The sequence below is a fragment of the Penicillium robsamsonii genome, assembly GCF_028829455.1.
Source record: "Penicillium robsamsonii strain IBT 29466 chromosome Unknown utg000002l_segment0_segment0, whole genome shotgun sequence".
Taxonomy (NCBI): domain Eukaryota; kingdom Fungi; phylum Ascomycota; class Eurotiomycetes; order Eurotiales; family Aspergillaceae; genus Penicillium; species Penicillium robsamsonii.
This window is the reverse complement of record NW_026643220.1, coordinates 3746601-3767500: the sequence shown is the minus strand read 5'-3', so window position 1 is coordinate 3767500 and position 20900 is coordinate 3746601. Positions and strand designations below refer to the sequence as shown.

Below are 20900 nucleotides of genomic sequence, written 5' to 3'. Positions count from 1 at the left end.
ATAAATACACCCCTTCCTGAAGTCGGGGTTTTTAGCATGTATTAGCTCTAGAATTACCACAGGTATCCATGTAGTAAGGTACTATCAAATAAACGATAACTGATTTAATGAGCCATTCGCAGTTTCACAGTACAAGTTGCTTATACTTAGACATGCATGGCTTAATCTTTGAGACAAGCATATGACTACTGGCAGAATCAACCAGGTAACTTCATGGCAAGACATCCCGGGGGCCCACCCGCCTTGCGGCGAGAGAGTCCCGGGAGCCCAGACCCCCGAAGGGGTAGAATGTAGTTAAATGGAAGGGGCGCACGAGGCGCCCGGTTGCGGCGGCACCCCCGGCGTACCGGGGGGACGCTGAAACCATCCAATTGCCCCCACTAAACTCCTCAGCACCAGTCCGCACGCAGGTGATCCGACCAGGCGCCCGTGAAGGCGCTGGCAGGCTGCGGCATGTGGCCCTCGGATGAAGGGTCCAGACCCCGTGGACAACGCCGGCGAACGGCGGATCCCACGGGGCGGCTCCCTCCAGGAATCTGAGTTTCGGGTATGGCCAGCGGCCATCGATCCACAGACCCCAACGGTGCCGGGGGCCAAGAGGCCCCCGGGCTTCAGTCACCACAGCGGATACACCAGGGGCCCAGCGCGGCGAGGGCCCCCCAATAAGATCCAAGGCCGGGCGTCGCCGAAGCAACACTACGCGGGGAGGATAGTATAGGGGGGGGATCAGGCGTTGCTGGGTGCCCGGAAGCACCGCTGCGGTGGGTGATCTCCCCCAGCGCTGAGGTGCGGCGCGAGGCAGCAACCATCAGAACCGGAGAGGAAATCAGCCTGGCAGGGAAGATGCGGAGACGAGTTATCCTCGTCTCTACACAAACCCACCGACCCCATTTGGGATGTAAAAATGCAAATCGCAGTACAAGTGGCTAGAAATTGCTGCGGGGGACAATTTTTGTATGGGCATGGTCCGTGCACGGTAAAAACACCATACAAAGTGGGCCACTTTTTTCAAAAGCTGAGTGACATTTCCGTTTTTCGTGGGACTTAGTCGTTTGAAAAGTCGTCAAGTCACGTGATGGGCTTCGGGCGTGGCTTCGGGGGCAAGTCCCCCCCCCCCTTCCGCCCCCCGGAGGCACCCCTACCCTCCATCGTTCCGGGGGTGAATAGGCATGTGGATGGATATATATATATATCGATGCACGGGTGGTCCATGTTGCTACCGACTTTCCCTTCCACAGTACAGAATATATATATTCAGCCTGGATATGTATTGTGCCCGGGGGACCGCGATGGGACCTAGCGCCAACTGGCCAGCGCCAGCACCCCCTCCCCAAGTGCCGCGAAGGTTGGCTGGCCGTTTCGAGCCCCCGTTCGGCCCCGCCGGCAAGCCACTGAGCGAACTGGCGAGTATCCAAAGTCGCCATATTGGCTCCCCTGTCGAGGGGCTCTCTCTCCTGACTACCTGGGCGGAGGGGGCTCTGCCTGACGCGCCTCGCGCGCGCCTTCGGCTCGCCCTTCTCGGCTGCCTTCCGCCCGCCAGACCGGCCATCTCCCCCGCCGCGCCAACTGGCGCCCCCACCCCCCTCGACCTACCCGGCGGCCTCGCCCGGCCCCTCTCCCAGGGCCGCGACGCGCCACCCGCGGCCCCCTCGCCCCGGGCCTGGAGGACTAAGGACCGCCTGTAGCGTGTGGTTGCGTGGGCACCGGTGCGCCGGGGTATCCTACCGCGAGGGTCACCCTGCCAGGGCCCCAACCGTAAGATCCACCGCCGCCCCTGATTCCTCACCCAACGCAACACAACCACTGTGGCGAGCCCTCAATCCCTCAGGCCCGGACCGTCCGGCCAGGATCGCTTCTACACAAACCCACCGACCCCATTTGGGGTGTAAAAATGCAAATCGCAGTACAAGTGGCTAGAAAATGCTGCGGGGGACAATTTTTGGCGGGTGTGGTCCGTGCACGACAAAAACACCATACAAAGTGGGCCACTTTTTTCAAAAGCTGAGTGACATTTCTGTTCTTCGTGGGACTCAGTCGTCTAAACAATCGTGCAGCCACGTAAGGGGGGCTCTGTGTGAAGTGCCTTCTATCAAAAGCCCCCGGCCGCCCCAATCCCGGGAAGCCTTGCCACCTCGAACCCCCCTTACAAGACCCCCGGTCAACTGGCGAGTAGTCAAAGCTCCCATACCCAGCCTCCCGCCAAAGGGGCCTCTGAAATGACTACCCAGGCGGGGGTGGCTCTGTCTGAAGCATCCCCTCAGCGAAAGCCCCGGCCCCAGCGCCTCCGGGAATGTCACGCCGTCGGCGCCCCCGCCCAGGCCCGCTACCCCCCCGGGGCCAAAGTTGTTATATCGGCGCCGCTGTCGAGGGGCTCTCTCTTCTGGCTAGCGGGGCGGAGGAATCACCGTCCGCAGTGCCCCCACCGAAAGTCTCCCCCCCCCCCAAGTGCCGGGAAGGCTTGCCCCTTCGAGCCCCCCTTCGAGACCCGGGGCAAGGCGGTAAGCCAACTGGCGAGTATCCCAAGCTCCCATATGCAGCCCCCCGCGGAAGGGGGATTCTGCCTAGACTCCCTTCGGTTGAATTCCCCCGGCCCCGCCAGAGGCCAGACCCCCAGCCAACTGGCAAACATCTACCCCCGCCAAATCGCCGGCCTCAAAGCCTCAGTGGCGCCCAGGGCCCATCATGTTGCCGGCGTGCCACCCCCCTGCCAACCGCCCCCTCTCGAAAGCGCCGGCTCCAAGCCCTCCTCTCCCCCCAGTGGTGCCCGCCGACACCCCCCTTCCACGTGGTCAGCATGCCATTCCTTCGCTCCCATGGCCGTTGAACCAACTGGCTAGCATACTTGCCGCACAGATACGGGCTCGAGGCCCGTCATCCGGCTTCCCCCCTCCAAGCGCCCGGCGCTGCCGGATCAATTGATGGGGAGGTGTAAAACCAACAAATCTAGCCAAGGTCGGGCTGACGCTCAGCGACTCGTAGCAACAAGGCTACTTGACCGCTTACACGACCCGCTTGGTCACTTCAGTCGTCTGCAGAGGATCTATCCCCGCGCGAGGTGACATTACAATCCGCTAGCCAGCTCTCGAGGGTTTCTCCCCGGGAGCCGTCGCCAGCCTGCTGAGGTGCATGGCCCGAAGGCCTATTCGTATCCAACTACGACGTGCGGGGCGAAATCGCCGCGTTCCGGCACGGATTCTGACTTAGAGGCGTTCAGCCATAATCCGGCAGATGGTAGCGTCGCGGCACTGCCTGGTCAGACAGCCGCAAAAACCAATTATCTGAATCAACGGTTCCTCTCGTACTAAATTGAATTACCGTTGCGGCGACCTTCATCAGTAGGATAAAACTAGACTGCGCCAAAACTCGAGAATGGGTACGAGAAGTCGACCCGCAACCCGAACCCGCAAACCCGATGGTTAGACTCGACCAACCCGCAACCCGCCCCCCAACCCGCGCGGGTTCCCGCAACAACCCGCGGCTGCATAATTTTCCCAATTAAGCCATGGCGAAGTTTATAAAAATGCTGGTTTATACTAATAAAATACAGTAATCTACGGCGGTTTTATTTATACGTCTAAGGCACCCTTCGACTACTGCTATTTCTGACCGTGGTCAGAAATTATCTATGCATTGAAAACTCCCTTCAGAATACTACTATTTTTGACCGCGGTTAGAAATTACGTCTTTATTTTGGTTATCGTACTGTAAGCTAGAAACTATAGGTGGAGTTAGAAATATATATTTTGTAGATATATATTTTGACAGGGTGTTATAGTTTTCGTGATTTTCTTAGTTCTTGCGGGTAGACTGCGGCACGATCCACAATATCCGCGGATATGGATATCTCTTGGTATAATAGTATATTATGACAGAGTATAATGGTGTGAAGGAAGTCATATATAAATTACTGGTAACATTCATATATCTATGGATATATTAAATCTGGTAAACTATAATATGACTCACCTCTAAATCGCCATAAATCATGAGATAATGGAATATCTGTAAAGGTTTACGATTTCCAGGTGTAAGGCCTGTCAACCGGGTAAGATACAATGACTTGGAGAGGAAACGAGGATATATTGTCTGTGTGTGCCAAGACTAACTCTTGCCAAAAGAAGAGGGGATTCAGGGGAATCCTGGACTATGTGTGTCCTCATGTTCACGTGGGAGCCATGTGACTATTCCTTGGCAGTTCGTTCCTGATACATGATCGATGCGGGTGCGATCAGGTGATTCCGTCTCCATGTTGTAAGGATATTTATCCGTTACAATATCATCGAAACATGGGGACACACATAGTCCAGGATTCCCCTGAATCCCCTCTTTTTTTGGCAAGAGTTAGTCTTGGCACACACAGACAATATATCCTCGTTTCCTCTCCAAGTCATTGTATCTTACCCGGTTGACAGGCCTTACACCTGGAAATCGTAAACCTTTACAGTCAAGCCACTTATAATTGATATTGATCTGAGATTGATACTCGACCATGAAGATATACATGGTTCCCAGTACAGAATATATATCTCAGCAGGTATTAACTTATAAGCGTAGAACATTTCCAACAAATTGATCTATATAGTTATAAAGCTTAGTTATTATGCTAATATATCAAAGATAAACATCTATTCACTAGAATTTCCAAATATTTCACCTTCCTGATTATGATAATGGAGTAGAATTCCATGTTTGAACCAAAACATGGGTAAAAGACTGTCATTTATTTGGGTAATTCAGCCATTTTATGAACGCCAAGACCATGGTTTATGCAATTTCGAGCCCAGAGGGGGGGGCCCGACGAGCCCCCCCCCCCCCTTCGAGCCGGGGTCCGGGTCGAGCCCAAAAAGTTCGACCCCCAGCTCGTTGAGGGTCGGGTTTCGAGCCCGGACCTTGGGCCCAAAGTTGGGCTTTGCGGAAGTCTAATCCAGACGTCCAGCAGCCCTTGGGGCTTCCCAGTCGTCTTTGTCAAAAAGCCAGGAGGAGAATGGCGTATGTGTATCGACTACCGCGCCCTCAACGAGCTCACGGCCAAGAACGGCTACCCGCTGCCACGGATCCAGGACTTGCTGGAGATCGTAAGACGGGCCAAGTACTTGTCGAAGATTGACTTGGCTTCAGGCTACTGGCAAGTGCGGATGGCCGAAGACTCAGTGCAAAAGACCGCGTTTAACACGATCTGGGGGAAGTACGAGTGGCGAGCTATGCCATTTGGCCTGTGTAATGCGCCCGCCACTTTCCAGACGCTGATGAACGAGACTTTACGACCACACTTGGGGAAGAGTGTTGTCGTCTACCTGGACGACATTCTCATCTTCTCAAACACAGAGGACGAGCACTATGAGCACTTAGAGCAAGTGCTGAAGTGCTTGAGGCAGCAGAAGTTGTATCCAAAAGCGAAGAAGTGTGTCTTCGCTACCACTGAACTGGAATTCTGCGGGCATATTATTGGCAATGGGGAAGTAAAACCAGTCCCCGCAAAAGTGGACGCAGTCACGACGTGGCCGAGACCTAGGAACGTCCGGGAAGTGAGAAGCTTCTTAGGACTGGCCACGTATTATCGCCGCTTTGTGCGTGGTTTCTCACAAATTGCCGCACCGATGCATGAATTAACCAAGGAAGCGGATGAAGAGCTTCGCAAAAAGAAATTCCGGCCTGTCAACTGGACAGAACAGTGCGAAGCAGCGTTCAGGGAGTTGAAAAGAGTACTTGTTAGCGCCCCGGTCCTGATCCAACCAGACCGGGCAAAGCCCTTTATCATCGAAACAGACGCCTCTGAATGGGCTATCGGATACGTCCTGGCGCAGGAAGCGGATGATAAGAAGGTCCACCCGGTGGCTTTCGACGGCCGGAAGCTGAAGGCCGCCGAACTGAATTATCCAGTGCACGAGAAGGAGCTTCTTGCGATCAAGGAAGCACTCCGCACTTGGGATAGGTATCTGGAAAACGGAACCAGTACCACGGTGATCACCGACCACGAAGGCCTCCAGTACTTGGCCACCACACGGGAATATAGCAAGCGACTTGCTCGCTGGGTGGACGAATTCCAATCATATAACCTCACTCTCCGGTACCGGAAGGGTGAGGAAGCAGTCGCCCCAGACGCCATCAGCAGAAGACCCGACTTCCTGGGAGAAGGACCCGCCAACAAGGCCCAACATCGACCAATATGGGGACAAGTGAATCTTATGACGACTGTCGGCGGATTCGAGGAAGTCGCGTGGTATAAAGGTATCGTCCAGTACTTGCTGACTGGCACACTTCCTCTGGATAAAGGCCTTCGACGGGAAGTGCTCCGACACGCGGGGAGGCTAGTTCCCGAAGAGTCCCCCCTGCCTGTCGCCGCTTCTCAGGAAGAGAATACAATTTTGCATTTCAAGAATGGGGATGGGACATTGGCCCCGTACTTAGAAGTCCCTTTCCGAAAGGACTTCCTCGAAAGAATGCACCAGGAGTACGGCCATTTAGGGCACCCAGGCCTACGAGGAGTGCTCCGGAAACGCGCCTGGTGGCCTAGTATTCGTCAGGACACCGAAGAAGCGGTCAAAACCTGCCCGAATTGCGAAGTGTCGAAAGCTCGGAACGAGAAGTTCGAACGGGAATCGATCAAGTATATGGCAAGTGCAGGAATCCGGCCATTCGAGCGGTGGGGATTGGACCTGATCGGCTTGCTGCCGACCACTCCCCACGGTAACAGGTGGATAGTCACAGCCATCGACTATGCCACTGGCTGGCCCCTGGCTAAAGCACTTCCTGAGGCCACAGAGGAAGCTATCGCCGACTTCCTACATGAAGAGATCTTCACGGCATATGGTGCACCCGCGGAGTTCTTATCCGACAACGGTTCCAATTTGCTGGCGGCCTCGGTTGAATACTACATCAAGCTCGTCAACGCAAAGCATCGACTGACGACGCCATACCACCCCCGGACGAATGGGAAGGTTGAGAACCTCAACGGCCTGCTGGGTAAGATGTTGACCAAATACTGCATGGGAAAGCCAACACGCTCGTGGGATCTACACTTGTCACAAGCGTTGTTCGCCGCCAGAGTCAGGGAGCATGCGACAAGTGGCAGGAGTCCCTTCTTCTTGGTCTACGGGACTCACCCCCGCTTGCCGGGTGACACCATGCCGTTACTGCCCGATCATGATGTTGCGGACCTCGACGCACGCATACAGGCCGTGAATCACGCCAGGGCAGAGGCCAACGAGCGGCTCCTTAACAAGGCGATCCGAGCGGGCAAGGTTCAGGACGACTTGGTAAGGAGAGCAAATCCACTTCCTGTGGGCACCTGGGTGCTTGTGCGCAACGAGGTCAAGCAGAAGTTTGAACCACAATGGTTCGGACCATACAAAGTCCTAAAAAGTCACCCGTTGGGTACGTACGCACTGGCGGAGCTAGACCTTGCCAACTCCCATGGGACTAAAAAAATTTTGGTCCCATATCCTGGTCCCATCTACTCCCACGGGACTAAAAAAATTCTGGTCCCATAACCCTGGTAGTCCCATGGGACTCCCATGGGACTCATGGGACTCCCATATGGTCCCACGCTAGCATAACTTTGCCAAGAATTTCCTCTTTCGGCTGCACAAATCTGCAAAGTAATCAGATAAAATACTGTTATTTACAGGTGTATGAGCGTCCCTACTTCCAATGTTAACCAACGTCGTTTTTTTATATGATATGGTCTGCAATTAAGTGCATAAATAACTCAAGTCTATATCAAAAAGTATCCTCCTTTAAAAAAAAAAAGTTGAATAATAGACTGTTATCGCCCATGGGTATAAAAGAGACATAAACATGGTATTTAGTAGAAGTGGTTAAGCAATATATATATTTACATAAGGTACTACACTGCATTTTCTATATATTATTGAAATGGTAAAAATTCAACAGACTTATAGTAAAATATAGTTAATTCTTATACCATAAGAAACGTTACCCCTGAATTGGTTTTTTTTATTTTGGAATTACTATTCTCTACTCCATGGTTGTTAAAGAATTTCAGGATAAAGCAGGTTCAAAAGTGAGGATTTTCTATTTGAAGTTGTGGGGGATTCTAGATACCCCCAAATCTATCAACTTCCCCTTTGTATAGGAGTCCCATGGGAGTCCCACGGGAGTCCCACGAGAGTCCTACGGGAGTCCCACGGGAGTCCCGTCGAATAGACCAATAAGTGATATATAATAAGTGGGTCATTACCTATTTGTGATATGTAGTCGCGCTACTTATTGTTTAGAATCTGCTAGTAGCAGGACGCGACTCTCCTACGTGTAAAGGTAGGCCTTAGAGATATCCTTTTCATACCCTCTTCCATTTTGATAAAATTGTTATTTAAGTATGTCTCAATATGAACTATATGCTGAGGCTGGCCCTTCATCCCAGGTTTCGTTCTCCCAAGCGGGAAACCCTCCACCTTCTTCAGTCTATAGTATTGGCATCATTGACGAGCCCCTTACGCCAGATCATTCAATTAGCCAGCAGCCGATCTACAGCGGGCCCGAATCTGCAATCCTCCAAACAGAGCCGAATCCGATTCCTCCAACCCTCCGTCGTATCGGTCCTAAACATCAAAAGTTCTGGGTTCTTTGGACTTCAATGAATAAAGCCGACTTTATTGAGTGGTGGCGTCATACAGCAGGTGCAAACCCATACCCTCCGCTACATAAAGTGAACTTTGATGCAAGGTATACCTCTACCGCTTGGGAACACTTTGATCAAGTAGCCCACTTCCAAACTGGGAAACCAATGGCACTCTGTCGGAGATGTGGAAAAACAATCTTACACCCATCCTCATCAGCAAACGGTTCAAAGTCACTCGCTGCGCATTTATCTAGTCGCGCATGTATAGCTGCATCGAAAAAGGGGTCTATACAACAGGATATACAGCAATCGCTTGAACTTACGGTATTATACAAATCTGATTCTATATTCTATCTATCTAATACTAATATTTTCTTTACACTTAGGCCACTCGCCCACCTACCCGCAAGGTCTTTGACCAACAGCGATTCGAAAGAGCTCAAGTCAAATTCATAGCGAACTCACGGCTTCCATTCGAGGTCCTCCGGCATAAAGAATTCGAAGATCTTATTGCAGAGGCTCAGCTTTCTCAACAGAAGCTTACCCTTCTATCACCAAAGACCGCGCGGCGTCGGCTCCAGTCAATCGTCCACACAGAGCAGCAAAAGCTTCTTTCTCTACTGCCAGCTGGAGCAAAGTTATCAATTGCCCTTGATTGTTGGACTTCACCCTTCCAACAGGCATTCATGGCAATCACAGGCTATTTTGTGGATACCAACTGGGATTATCATGAGATCCTTCTAGGTTTCATGCCAGTTCACGGCCAGCACACAGGCTCTAATCTCGCAGACATTCTCCTTGAGATTCTTCAGCAGCAGAATATTACAAATCGAGTAATTGCAATTACTACAGATAATGCGTCAAACAATAAGACCTTGGTTGATAGTCTATGTGATTCAATCGAACGGATGGAGCTTCCTAATTTCACCGAGATTGTGCGGGTTCCATGTCTTGCTCATGTGATTCAATTAAGTCTGAAAGATCTCCTTGGCCTGATGAAGGCTGATCCAAAAAACGATAAAACAGCAACAGTCTGGTCGGAAGAAAACGGGAGTCTTCTTCAACAAGCAAAGAGACAAAAGGGAATCATTTACACACTAGCTAAGGTAAAGTAATTAAAGCCTTCTTACAATTTTATTTCATACTAACCACTATACTACTAGGTACGGGCCTTCGCGGTTTTTATTAATGCCAGTCCACAGCGACGGGAGGCATTTCTAAATCTACAAAGTGAAGAACCAAGGCTTGCTCCGATCCAGGATGTACGAACTCGGTGGAATTCAACATATCTTATGCTCCAGCGCGCCAATCGACTTTCCGGTAGCTACCACAGATATTGCGCAGAACATCAGCGCCCAGAATTCCGGCTAAATAAAAGCGAGTGGCGGCAGATCGAATACTTACTCCATATCACAAAGCCTTTCTATAAATGGACTGTTGGCCTGTCAAAGATCAAGGCGACAACAATACATGATGTATTCCGGGTCTACAACCGACTGTTTACCCATTTTGAGCAGGCCCAGGCCCGCCTTCGACGAAAGAAAGTGCCTTGGAAAAAGGCTATGCTGAAGGCCCTTGAGGCCGGAAGTAAGAAACTCTCAGTATACTACAAAGCGACCGAGCAAGCACATGGAAGCCTATATGCAATTGGTACAATTCTTGCACCCCAGCATAAGCTTGAATACTTTAAAGGGCCAGAATGGGCAGGTGATGTTGATAGCATGGATTCCTCCTGGTATGATGTGTATGAGGCGTCTCTTCATAAGCACTTGGAGGAATACTCAAAACGCCAGCCAGAAAAGCAAGTACTTCCGAGGGCAAAGCCCTCCTCGCATAGTACAGATGCGATGATGAGTCTCTTCGAAGAGGATCAGCCAGAGCCACTACCACAGCCGAAGACTGGGTGGCAAGAAGAACTAAAGGGATATCTTAATACTGGTATGTTTATATGATCATGATCATAAGTTAACTAATCTAACCCTATATAGAACGGAGTTTAATTAATCCATGCTACTTCTGGAAAGAGAATGAGTATCGGTTTCCGACACTTGCAGCGGTCGCACGGGATATTTTCTCTATCCCAGCCACTGGTGCAGGTGTTGAGCGCCTCTTTAGTACTGCTCGCGATATCTGCCATTATCGACGAGGGTCATTAAACGAAGCAACAATCCAGGATCTAATGATGCTCCGTTGTTTGTCTAAGTTTGACATTGAGAGCGAAGAAACTGGTGAAGATTTCCAACCTGAGTCTATTCTGAATCCAGACGAAAGGACGGAGGTTGATGAGGCAAGGGAAGCGAAACTTCCTGAGTCTACATTGGAGGGAATTAGCGAGGGTGAAGATGGTGAGAACTTGGATGAAGTCGGAGGTGTTGATGTTGATATAGATCAGGAGGCTGCCGAGGAGTCAGATGATGATTCGGCACTACATCCATTGCCTCTTATTGTCATTGATAGTACAAGTCAAGCTCGACCCCAAAGAGATCGCAAGAGGCGTAGGGATAATGATATATATGAGTATACTAGATAGTTTAATCATTAGATTCTATATCACCCTATATTCTGACCGCGGTCAGAAATCCTGGTTATAGAAAGTATGGTTTAGGTTTGCCGCGCACTCTACTCTCACTGTAAGCCAAATACCTATTAATACGGGGCATTTCTTCATATTTTATGCAGGTCACGTTTTTCTGCATGTTTGCATTGTTTACAGTCCCATGGGAGTCCCATCTTAGTCCCATGGGACCGGACTGGGTACCCTAGTCCCATCTCTTGGCACTCCCATGGGACCATATGGGAGTCCCATCTAGTCCCATGGGAGTGGTCCCATGGGACCAAATGGTGGGAGTTGGCAAGGTCTAGGCGGAGCCAGGCGGACGAGTACTCCGCAACTTGATCAGCGGCCGGCGGATGGTTCAAGCCTGGGTCGACAACCCAAACCAATTGTGGACTTCCTCCGGAGGAAAACACCACTTGCGGAAAGCTGACTTAGAGATCAGTCGCCCAGTTGACGGTCGAGAGCAAGTTGACGTCGACTCAGACAAACCCCCGTCATATCATGAACTCTCCACAATCTCGCAGGCGGAATGGCGGGAAGCGGAACGTTCAGGGGTACGTTCTAGCATAGTGGGGAGGGAAGAAGCCATGCGGCACGTCGCGAAGAAAGCCACCGCCAAGGGCAGGCAAAAGCGACAAGCGCCCCTGGCGCAGGAAGCCCCGACGACAGAGGGCGGCATTGCACAAGAAGCAATGGAGGTCCCAGAGGACCCGGTGGAACCTAAACAAGACAGGCCCACAACATGGGATGAGGAACCACCTCAGGAAATCCCGCGAGACGGACTAGTCTCGGATCAAGGAGAACAAGAAGAAGTTCCCTTGGAACGAGGAGAGCAAGAAGAAGCTCCCTCAGAAATAGATCCTACCCAGCGAGTGGTAGAGATTGTCGAGGAGGACTTGGGAGACACGCCAATGGAGGACGCTCCGGAGGTGCAACAAGAAGCTCCCTACCTTTTTCGGCGGGAAAGGCGATATCCGCCACGCTCCTGAGGATATAAGGAGCGGGAAAGTGACACGGGAAAATGTCAGGACCGTCAACTGCTAGAGACACAACTACCATGGGTCACTTCCGCACTTCACAGACTAGGGTCTACGAAGAGAGAGGAGTATGGTAAGGGTTGTTTGCATTGATGGAGAAAAGAAAAAGTGACCAGAGGAAGCCGAGCAAGGCGATACCCACCGGCCTCTTAATTGAGAAAGGGCTGCCACATACGACGAAGGCATTAACCACACATCACTCTCTACACTCTACGACCTACGATTACAGGCTACAATCTACGGTCTACGACGGAAGAAGTGGTCAAGACTGTCTGTATTGGCTAGCAAGCAAAGAGAGTAACAAAGGAAAAAGCGACTAAACGTTCCAAGGAGCACCAGGACGAACACCACGGGGAGCTGCTTCTCTAGCTAATTCCGCCAACCTGTACGACAAAGCCCGCAAATCCGCATCCATCACCTCCACAGCATCCACCGCACGAGCTCGACGAACCATGATCTCTTGGGAAAGGGCAAAGAGTTCGGAAGGGGGGGCATTGAAGAGGACGGGGGTAAGGAGAGAGTCATAAGAAATGGGAACAGGGGCAGGGGCAAGGGCTTCAGGGACAACGGTCTCTTCCTCAACTGCTTCCTCAACTTGTTCCTCAACTTGCTCTTCGATCACATCAGGGCTCTGGGGAGGGGGAGAAGTGATGCGGACACGCTTGTTACGACGGGAAGGAGTGGGAGGAGCGGAGGCAGGGTAGGAGAAAGTGGACAAGAAGGACTGGAGAAAGTCAACAGCAGCAGGGGGACGAGAAGAACGCAGAGAACAACGAGCACCGACACCGGAAAAGAGACAGTTCATACAAGACCCCAAACAAACGACTTCTCCGACTCCAGCCAAAGAAAAACCCACCACTCGACAAGAAGAGAAGGAAACCACAGAGGAGGAATTCACACAACGAGCACAGGAATCGGCTTCGGAAAGCGCAAGACCAAGCAGCTGACCGAGTGCTCCCGCGACGTGGTTAGAATGATCCAAACGCACGTCCCGCACTTGCAGCACGCCGTCTACCACAGGCCAGTCAAGACTTGCCGTGGTCGTGGCAGCAACGGCGGCCGCAAGGCGCTGGCAGAGGCCAGACGGGAGGCCCTCGACGAGGGGGTTGAATGCCTCGTCGAGGCCGAGCGGGAACCGCTCGGACTCGGTGGCATCGACGTTAAAGAACGGGACTAAGGAAGTGAGTCAGTCTACTGGCTGGCAAGTGAGAAAAAGGGAGAGGAAAACTTACTAGTGCCGTCTTCAACGTCGGACTGACCCTCGACCTCAGGGGAGCTGGGCTCGACCACAGAGGGAGGCTGGGGAGCGGCTCCTTCGTCACCCCTGGCAGAGTGCACAGGGGCTCCAGAGGACTCCACAGACGCCGGGGAAGCGGGGTTCACAACCGGGAAAGCCATCCTAACTAAAATACGGTTAGCAAGGACCTCACAGCAAGTGAAACGAAGGGGGGGAAATGCGTGCCTGTGGTGCGTGTAGGAGGTGACAGAGGAATTGTGTGGAGAGTGTGAGAAGTGAGAAAAGAAAGGGGACTCCGAGCAGGAAGGATGGGGGTTTTATATACAGAACCTCTCTGGTTGCGCACAGGGTTCGATCTCATGTTCGCTCCCTCTTTAGGCAGCGCCATAAACAATCCCTTTGTTCGCTCGACAAAGAGACCACAAAGCGACAAACAAACTCCTTTGTTGCGAGGACCAGCAAGCAAACGATCCCAACGTTGAAAAAGTCGAAGTATTACCCGATTGGGAATATATGCGGCTTGTGGCAGAAGACGCCGAGGGCGGTGTCTTATGGCAAGTGGGGGAGGATGTCGTCCCGAGAGGTTTGCAGGGTTTGCATCCCTGAACGGCCTCAGGCACTTCGTGCCGCCTCAGACACTACTTGCCAGAGAGTAGGAGTGGGACCAGCACGGGAGGTGATTGGTTCACTCTCCTAGGGTTTCTATTGGTGGAGAAGCGAAGGACTCCTCCGGCTTATGTAATGTATTGATATATACGACGCAGCTAGTATCATCCAATAGAAACCATGCGATCCTTAAAGAATCTCACATATGAGATTCTGTAAGGATCGCATGGTTTCTTATTGGATAGTCCTAGATACTAGCTAGTTAACGTGATTCCCGGCCGAGCGGCCATCCCTGCCGAGCGGCCATCCCTGCCGAGCGGCCACCCCATCAGTATTCTGAATTTTCATACATTGATTAATCAACCAAAAAGCCATTAAATTCACTAAATCAAGCTCTAGGGCATCTATTAATCTGATGCCCTTTCTGGCGACACCCAGAACAAGTAATTTGACGACGTACAGGGGGTAAAATAGGCAGTTCGGGCTCTGCCGGGAGGGTTGGGATAGATGGTGTATTAGATATATATATCTCACCACCACGATTATCACCCATCTCAGCGACGGTACAATTTGTCAGACTACCCTGGTAGGATATCTGCTTTGTAGATTTAGCCCTCTTTTTCACCTGTTTTGCATTTGCAGCCCGTAATCGCTTGATTTCATCCTCTTGAAAAACGAGCTTATGTATGATCTTGAGGGTCATATTATGATACTGCTCTAGATCACGTTTGGTAGGGCTGGACAGCTTGTTTAACCCATCACTCAGTACAGCATTGATCCTAGCTTTGCGTTTTGCTAGTTGCTTGGTGTTCTGAGGTATACCAGTCGAGATATTGCTATCTGATGTCGAGCCCTGCGAACCAGGCCGATCTGGTAGGGGTGGGGATTGAAGGCGAATATTGAGCTTAGATAGCACCCGATCAGGTTCAAATGGGACTAAACCGGTAGCCGCAAAAGCACTATAAATGATAGTATCTTTAAAAGCATTCGTACGGGCCATAGGGAATATATCGATGAAGTCATCTTTCTCGATAGAATTAATGCCTAATCGGGTATATCCCGTAACCCGGCTTCCATAAGACCTCTTTAAAACCGCGAAACAGCCTACATCAAGAGGCTGTAAGAGATGGGATGCATGGGCAGGCATACAGATTGGTATAATATGGTTTTCCTCGCAAATCTTATCGAATTGAGCTGTTAGGTGACTGTTGTGACCGTCTAGAACCAAAAGACGATATTTTCCCTTTGTACGGCTTGTAGTATGCGGTATAAAGTGTTTTTGTAGCCAATCAACACCAATCTGATCACTTGTCCATCCATTAGGGCTATGGTTTATAGCCCATTGATGAGGGAGGTCGTCGAACCATCTTTCCATGAAGTTTTTCCCCTTGAAAATAATATACGGCGGCAGTGCAAATCCAGATGCACCAATAGCCTCGATCACAGTCACCCATTCACGATTCCCAGCTTGTAAAACCCCTCTCCGACCGGTATAAAATGATTGGGTAATCACTTTAGTCGTCGCACTAATCCCCATCGCAAAGCCTGATTCATCAAAGTTGTAGATATCATCCGATAATACCCCATACTTGATAACAGTTTTTTGAAAGAGATTAAACCACTCCATAATGACCTTTGGATCTTCCATTAAGGCCCTCCGATAGTCATATTTGCGAGAGAATCGGGACGTAAGCCCAGGATGTCGTTTAAGATATTGGGTTGGCCAATTTTTACTAACGGTCTGGGGGGTATCATCACCCCGATGCTCAAGTAATAAATTGGCCATATCTCGTAACATTTCGACCGTAAGAGCTGCACCTCTCGAATCCATAGAGATTAGCCAATCCTGAATCGATTCCTCCTCAGTTTGAGTAAATTTATGGCCGTTTGGTCGAGCATCAGACCGATTCGTACGTCCGGTCAGACGGGCCCGTAAGGTAGAACGAGGGACGTCGAAAGAGCGTGCAGCAGCTGCGACCGAAGGAATTTGGCCATTTTGAATAGCTTTGATAGCTAATAGGATCCTGCCCTCTTGTTCGATGAATTTCTGGGCTTTTTCAGTGCGTTTTGGGGGCATCGTGGATGATTACAAACATAGGTTGCTCGGGGGATGCGAAATTTGGAGTGGAGTGGCCGCTCGGCAGGGATGGCCGCTCGGCCGGGAATCACGTTAACTAAATGCAGTCTTGATTACATAATCTGCCAAGCAGGGCTTGGTCCAATATTAATCCTCCACTTGTTGTACGTTTTTAGTGAGACTTGGCCAAGTGCCAAGTCTCACTTGCCTGAGGCACGAAGCTGCCTAGGGCACCGAGAGTATGCAAACCCTGCAAACCTCTCAGGAGCACACAGTCCAGGATTCCCCTGAATCCCCTCTTCTTTTGGCAAGAGTTAGTCTTGGCACACACAGACAATATATCCTCGTTTCCTCTCAAAGTCATTGTATCTTACCCGGTTGACAGGCCTTACACCTGGTAATCGTAAACCTTTACAGAAAGGCAGTGCCAGGAAGAGTCGAACAGATGGGATTCTTCTAGCCTCAATTGGAATATCTTCCACCCAAAGGCGCTTTTGCTTAATTATGATATCCTGCTAGCAGAACTTGGTCATACATCACGATCGGAATTTGAGAAGAATTTAAGCAGTAACCCTTTCATGAGCTATGCGGCAGTCTTTCTGTGTCATGCTGAACTTCATCGATTTGAAGTCAGAACAGGCTGGCTTTCTCTTAGTGTCCTATCTTCCTATCGGTTGCTCCAATTGCTTGAGAATTTAAATCTGTTTGAAGAACGAACGAAAGACATAGTTCAGCTATTGGAATTTATTTTCGAGGATAGTGAGTACATGGAGAATTTGGAAAATATGCTGCGAGACTACATGGTCTGGAATGTGGAGATTTTGACGCGGAATGCCGACTTCAAACGTTTCCTGGGCCGAAACATGTCGTTAGAACAGACTGTCTTTCGTTTGATGTGGGAATAAAGGCGAGCTTATAAATTGAATGTCCTGCGATCTCTATATGTGGCAATGCACAAGACGTGCACATTTTTTCAGGGCGAGGGCTAGCCGAGAACTAAATTTCGGCATGGAAAAGACCAGTACTGACCAGTTAGTGAAGTTCATTGGCATGAAGGACTCTTATTGGGTCTACTACAAAAATCACATGAGATTGCGGCTGAGGCTACCCCTCATTCACAACATCCTACAACCTCTCTCATTGAGAAACAAAGATATTCGTGTGCCACTTTAACTATGGGAACCATTTTATTTGGTGAAAGAAACTCGGGCGTTCAAATCGGAACCAACAATGGGTCCATTACTGTGGAATCTCACCCTTCTTTGAGTAAGAATTTCTCGTGATGTTACACCCTCCGCGTAAGAGTTGCAAGCAAGGCCTTACATGTGACAATTTTTAGACTCCAGCTTTTTCAAAACCTCAAACTACGAATCACACAAAAACATCAATCCTTCACGGGTGAGGAATACGTGTGGATGGTTCTTGAATCATCACAAGTATCGAGAATGGAAAAACAACGACCGTGAAGATCTTTTATGGCTTTCCGCCGATCCTGGCTGTGGGAAGTCTGTGCTATCAAGAGCCTTGGTAGATGAGATACTGATACAAGATCCATCAGCTACAATTTGCTACTTCTTCTTCAAAGATAATGAGGAGCAAAATAGCACGGTAACTGCACTATGCGCTCTCCTGCATCAACTGTTTTCCACAAAACCAGACCAATTCCGCAACCACGCCGAAAATGCAATACGAAAACAAGGAGAAAGATTGAGATTTAGCTTTGAGCCGCTTTGGGAGCTATGGATATCTTCGGCCTCTGACCCTGGTAGTGGAGAGATAATTTGTGTTCTGGATGCCCTTGATGAGTGTCGCCAGCCAGACCGCGATAGAATAATACAAGAACTAGTGGAGTTCTATACGATATCTCAGGAAAGACCAACGGGCAAATCGAGACTAAAGTTCCTTGTCACAAGCCGTCCGTATGTGGAAATTGAGCGAAGATTCGGGAAGCTTACTTATCAGTTCCCTTCTATTCGCCTAGCTGGCGAGGAGGAATGGCGATGCATTAGCGAAGAGATTGGGGTTGTAATAGATGCTAAGGTGGATGAGATTGCGATTGAGAGGGGTCTCACTGATGATGTTCGAGAAGCTTTGAAACGCCGATTATCTGAGGGCCAGAACAGGACATATTTATGGTTACATTTGACCTTGGAGGTTCTTCGAGATTGCCTTGGCCAGACAAAAAGCAAGCTTCTGCGACACATTGATCAGCTGCCAGACAGTGTGGAGCAGGCCTACGACGAAATCCTACGGCGATGTAGTAACAAGAACAAGCCAGATGCAAGGCGTCTACTTGAGATTCTCGTCGCAGCACAACGTCCCTTAGACCTGGCTGAGATTGATGTTGCGCTAGAGGTCCGAACCAATTTCAGGTCCTGCTGCGATATGGATCTTGAGGGTCAAGCCCACAGAAAAAAGTGGATACGTGATGCTTGTGGCTTGTTCGTCAGCATTCTTGATTCTCGTGTCCACCTTATTCACCAAACGGCGAGGGAATTTCTATTACGGCAGGCGGATGAAGAAGTTGCGGCCGGGACATGGAGACACTCGATTGATCTGCAAAATGCCCATTCAGGCCTTGCTAAGTTGTGCATCAAATATCTCCTTTCCAGCGACTTCCGGAGACAATATCAAGAACCCGTCCGCCAGTCGACACCTCAGGAGGGCTTTTTGGACTATTCTGCAAACTACTGGACATATCATGTTCGACAAGTTGTTGACATAGAAAGTGAATGGGTCTGTGCGGCAGCCAAGTTATGTGAAGTTGGGAATGGATCATTTTCATACTGGATGGGCTTTCATCAAGATAGCATTATTTGGAAGCGATTAATTCGTTCACAAATGTCTTCTTTATACTGGGCGACGCATTGGAAGTTGGTCCTGATTGCGGAGTTTTTCATCAATAAATTTGAAATCAAACTCACGGACGAGGTCATTCAGAAAGCCGCAAAGAATGGATCTAGCGGAGCAAAGATCATGGAACTTCTACTTGATCGACGAGGAGCCGAAACCAAGATCACGGATGAAGTCGTCCAAGCAGCCGCGCGAAATTGGTCTAGTGGAGTAAAAATCATCGAACTTTTACTTGACCGACGAGGAGCCGAGATCAAGATCACGGATGAAGTCGTTCTGGCTGCTGTGGGGAATGGATCTAGCGGAGCAAAGATCATGGAACTTCTACTTGACCGACGAGGAGCCGAGATCAAGATCACGGGTGGAGTTGTTCAGGCTGCCGTGGGGAATGAATATATCGGTGCAAAGATCATCGAACTTTTACTTGACCGACGAGGAGCCGAAACCAAGATCACGGATGAAGTCGTCCAAGCAGCCGCGCGAAATTGGTCTGGTGGGGCAAAAATCATGGAACTTTTACTTGACCGACGAGGAGCCGAGATCAAGATCACGGGTGGAGTTGTTCAGGCTGCCGTGGGGAATGAATATATCGGTGCAAAGATCATCGAACTTTTACTTGACCGACGAGGAGCCGAGATCAAGATCACGGATGAAGTCGTTTTGGCTGCTGTGGGGAATGGATCTAGCGGAGCAAAGATCATGGAACTTCTACTTAGCCGACGTGGAGCCGAAACCAAGATCACGGATGAAATCGTCCAAACAGCCGCGCGAAATTGGTCTGGTGGAGTAAAAATCATAGAACTTCTACTTGACCGACGAGGAGCCGAGATCAAGATCACGGATGATGTCGTTCTGGCTGCTGTGGGGAATGGATTTAGCGGAGCAAAGATCATGGAACTTCTACTTGACCGACGAGGAGCCGAGATCAAGATCACGGATGATGTCGTTCTGGCTGCCGTGGGGAATGAATCTAGCGGAGCAAAGATCATGGAACTTCTACTTGACCGACGAGGAGCCGAGATCAAGATCACGGCTGGAGTCGTTCAGGCTGCCGTGGGGAATGAATCTAGCGGAGTAAAGATCATGGAACTTCTACTTGACCGACAAGGAGCTGAAATGAATATCTCTAACGAAATTGTTCGGGCTACTGTGGGGAATCGGTCTAGTGGAGTAAAGATCATGGAACTTCTACTTGACCGACGAGGAGCCGAGATCAAGATCACGGATGAAGTCGCTCGGACTGTCGCTGGGAATATATATTGTGGAGCAAAGATCATGAAGTTTCTCCTTAACCAACAAGGAGCCGAAGTCGAGGTTACTAATGAAGTTGTTCGGGCTGCCGCGGAGAATCCATCTAGTGGAGCAACGATCATGGAACTTCTACTTAACCGACGAGGAGCCGAGATCAAGATCACAGATGAAGTCGTTCAGGCAGCCGCGCGAAATTGGTCTAGTGGAGCAAAGATTATGGAACTTCTACTTAACCGACGAGGAGCTGAGATCAAGATCACAGATAAAGTCGTCCAGGAAGCTGTGGGCAATTTATATCGCGGGGCGACGATTATGGAAATTTTACTTGACCGACGGGGAGACGAGATCAAGATCACGGATGAAGTCGTTCAAGCAGCCGCAAGGAATCAGCTTAGCGGAACGAAGACCATGGAGCTTCTACTTGACCGACGAGGAGCTGAGATCAAGATCACAGATAAAGTCGTCCAGGAAGCTGTGGGCAATTTATATCGCGGGGCGACGATTATGGAAATTTTACTTGACCGACGGGGAGACGAGATCAAGATCACGGATGAAGTCGTTCAAGCAGCCGCAAAGAATCAGCTTAGCGGAACGAAGATCATGGAACTTCTACTTGACCGATGAGGAGCTGAGATCAAACCCATGGATGAAGTCGTTTAGGAAGCCAGCAAGGAATCGGTTAGGGGAACACAGATCATGGA

The 20900-nt window shown here is 50.1% G+C and overlaps 6 protein-coding genes across 6 annotated transcripts; 4 read left to right on the top strand and 2 right to left on the bottom strand.

Moving 5' to 3' along the window:
• Positions 1–211: 211 nt before the first annotated feature.
• N7447_004670 (uncharacterized protein) lies at positions 212–809 on the bottom strand (the record flags this gene model as incomplete). The annotated part of the gene is made up of 2 exons (XM_057228945.1): positions 212–696; positions 755–809. The coding sequence occupies 2 exons, from the start codon at positions 807–809 to the stop codon at positions 212–214; spliced, it is 540 nt and encodes a 179-aa protein (XP_057088286.1).
• Positions 810–1289: 480 nt separating this feature from the next.
• On the top strand, positions 1290–1685 carry N7447_004669 (uncharacterized protein; the record flags this gene model as incomplete). Its single annotated transcript, XM_057228944.1, has 1 exon — positions 1290–1685. The coding sequence occupies one exon, from the start codon at positions 1290–1292 to the stop codon at positions 1683–1685; it is 396 nt and encodes a 131-aa protein (XP_057088285.1).
• Positions 1686–2216: 531 nt separating this feature from the next.
• On the top strand, positions 2217–2837 carry N7447_004668 (uncharacterized protein; the record flags this gene model as incomplete). Its single annotated transcript, XM_057228943.1, has 1 exon — positions 2217–2837. The coding sequence occupies one exon, from the start codon at positions 2217–2219 to the stop codon at positions 2835–2837; it is 621 nt and encodes a 206-aa protein (XP_057088284.1).
• Positions 2838–11491: 8654 nt separating this feature from the next.
• On the top strand, positions 11492–12127 carry N7447_004667 (uncharacterized protein; the record flags this gene model as incomplete). Its single annotated transcript, XM_057228942.1, has 1 exon — positions 11492–12127. One exon carries the CDS (start codon positions 11492–11494, stop codon positions 12125–12127), a length of 636 nt encoding a protein of 211 aa, XP_057088283.1.
• A 364-nt stretch (positions 12128–12491) lies between these two features.
• On the bottom strand, positions 12492–13573 carry N7447_004666 (uncharacterized protein; the record flags this gene model as incomplete). The annotated part of the gene is made up of 2 exons (XM_057228941.1): positions 12492–13348; positions 13408–13573. The coding sequence occupies 2 exons, from the start codon at positions 13571–13573 to the stop codon at positions 12492–12494; spliced, it is 1023 nt and encodes a 340-aa protein (XP_057088282.1).
• Positions 13574–17270: 3697 nt separating this feature from the next.
• N7447_004665 (uncharacterized protein) lies at positions 17271–20823 on the top strand (the record flags this gene model as incomplete). Its single annotated transcript, XM_057228940.1, has 2 exons — positions 17271–17361; positions 17435–20823. The coding sequence occupies 2 exons, from the start codon at positions 17271–17273 to the stop codon at positions 20821–20823; spliced, it is 3480 nt and encodes a 1159-aa protein (XP_057088281.1).
• Between the last annotated feature and the right edge of the window lie 77 nt (positions 20824–20900).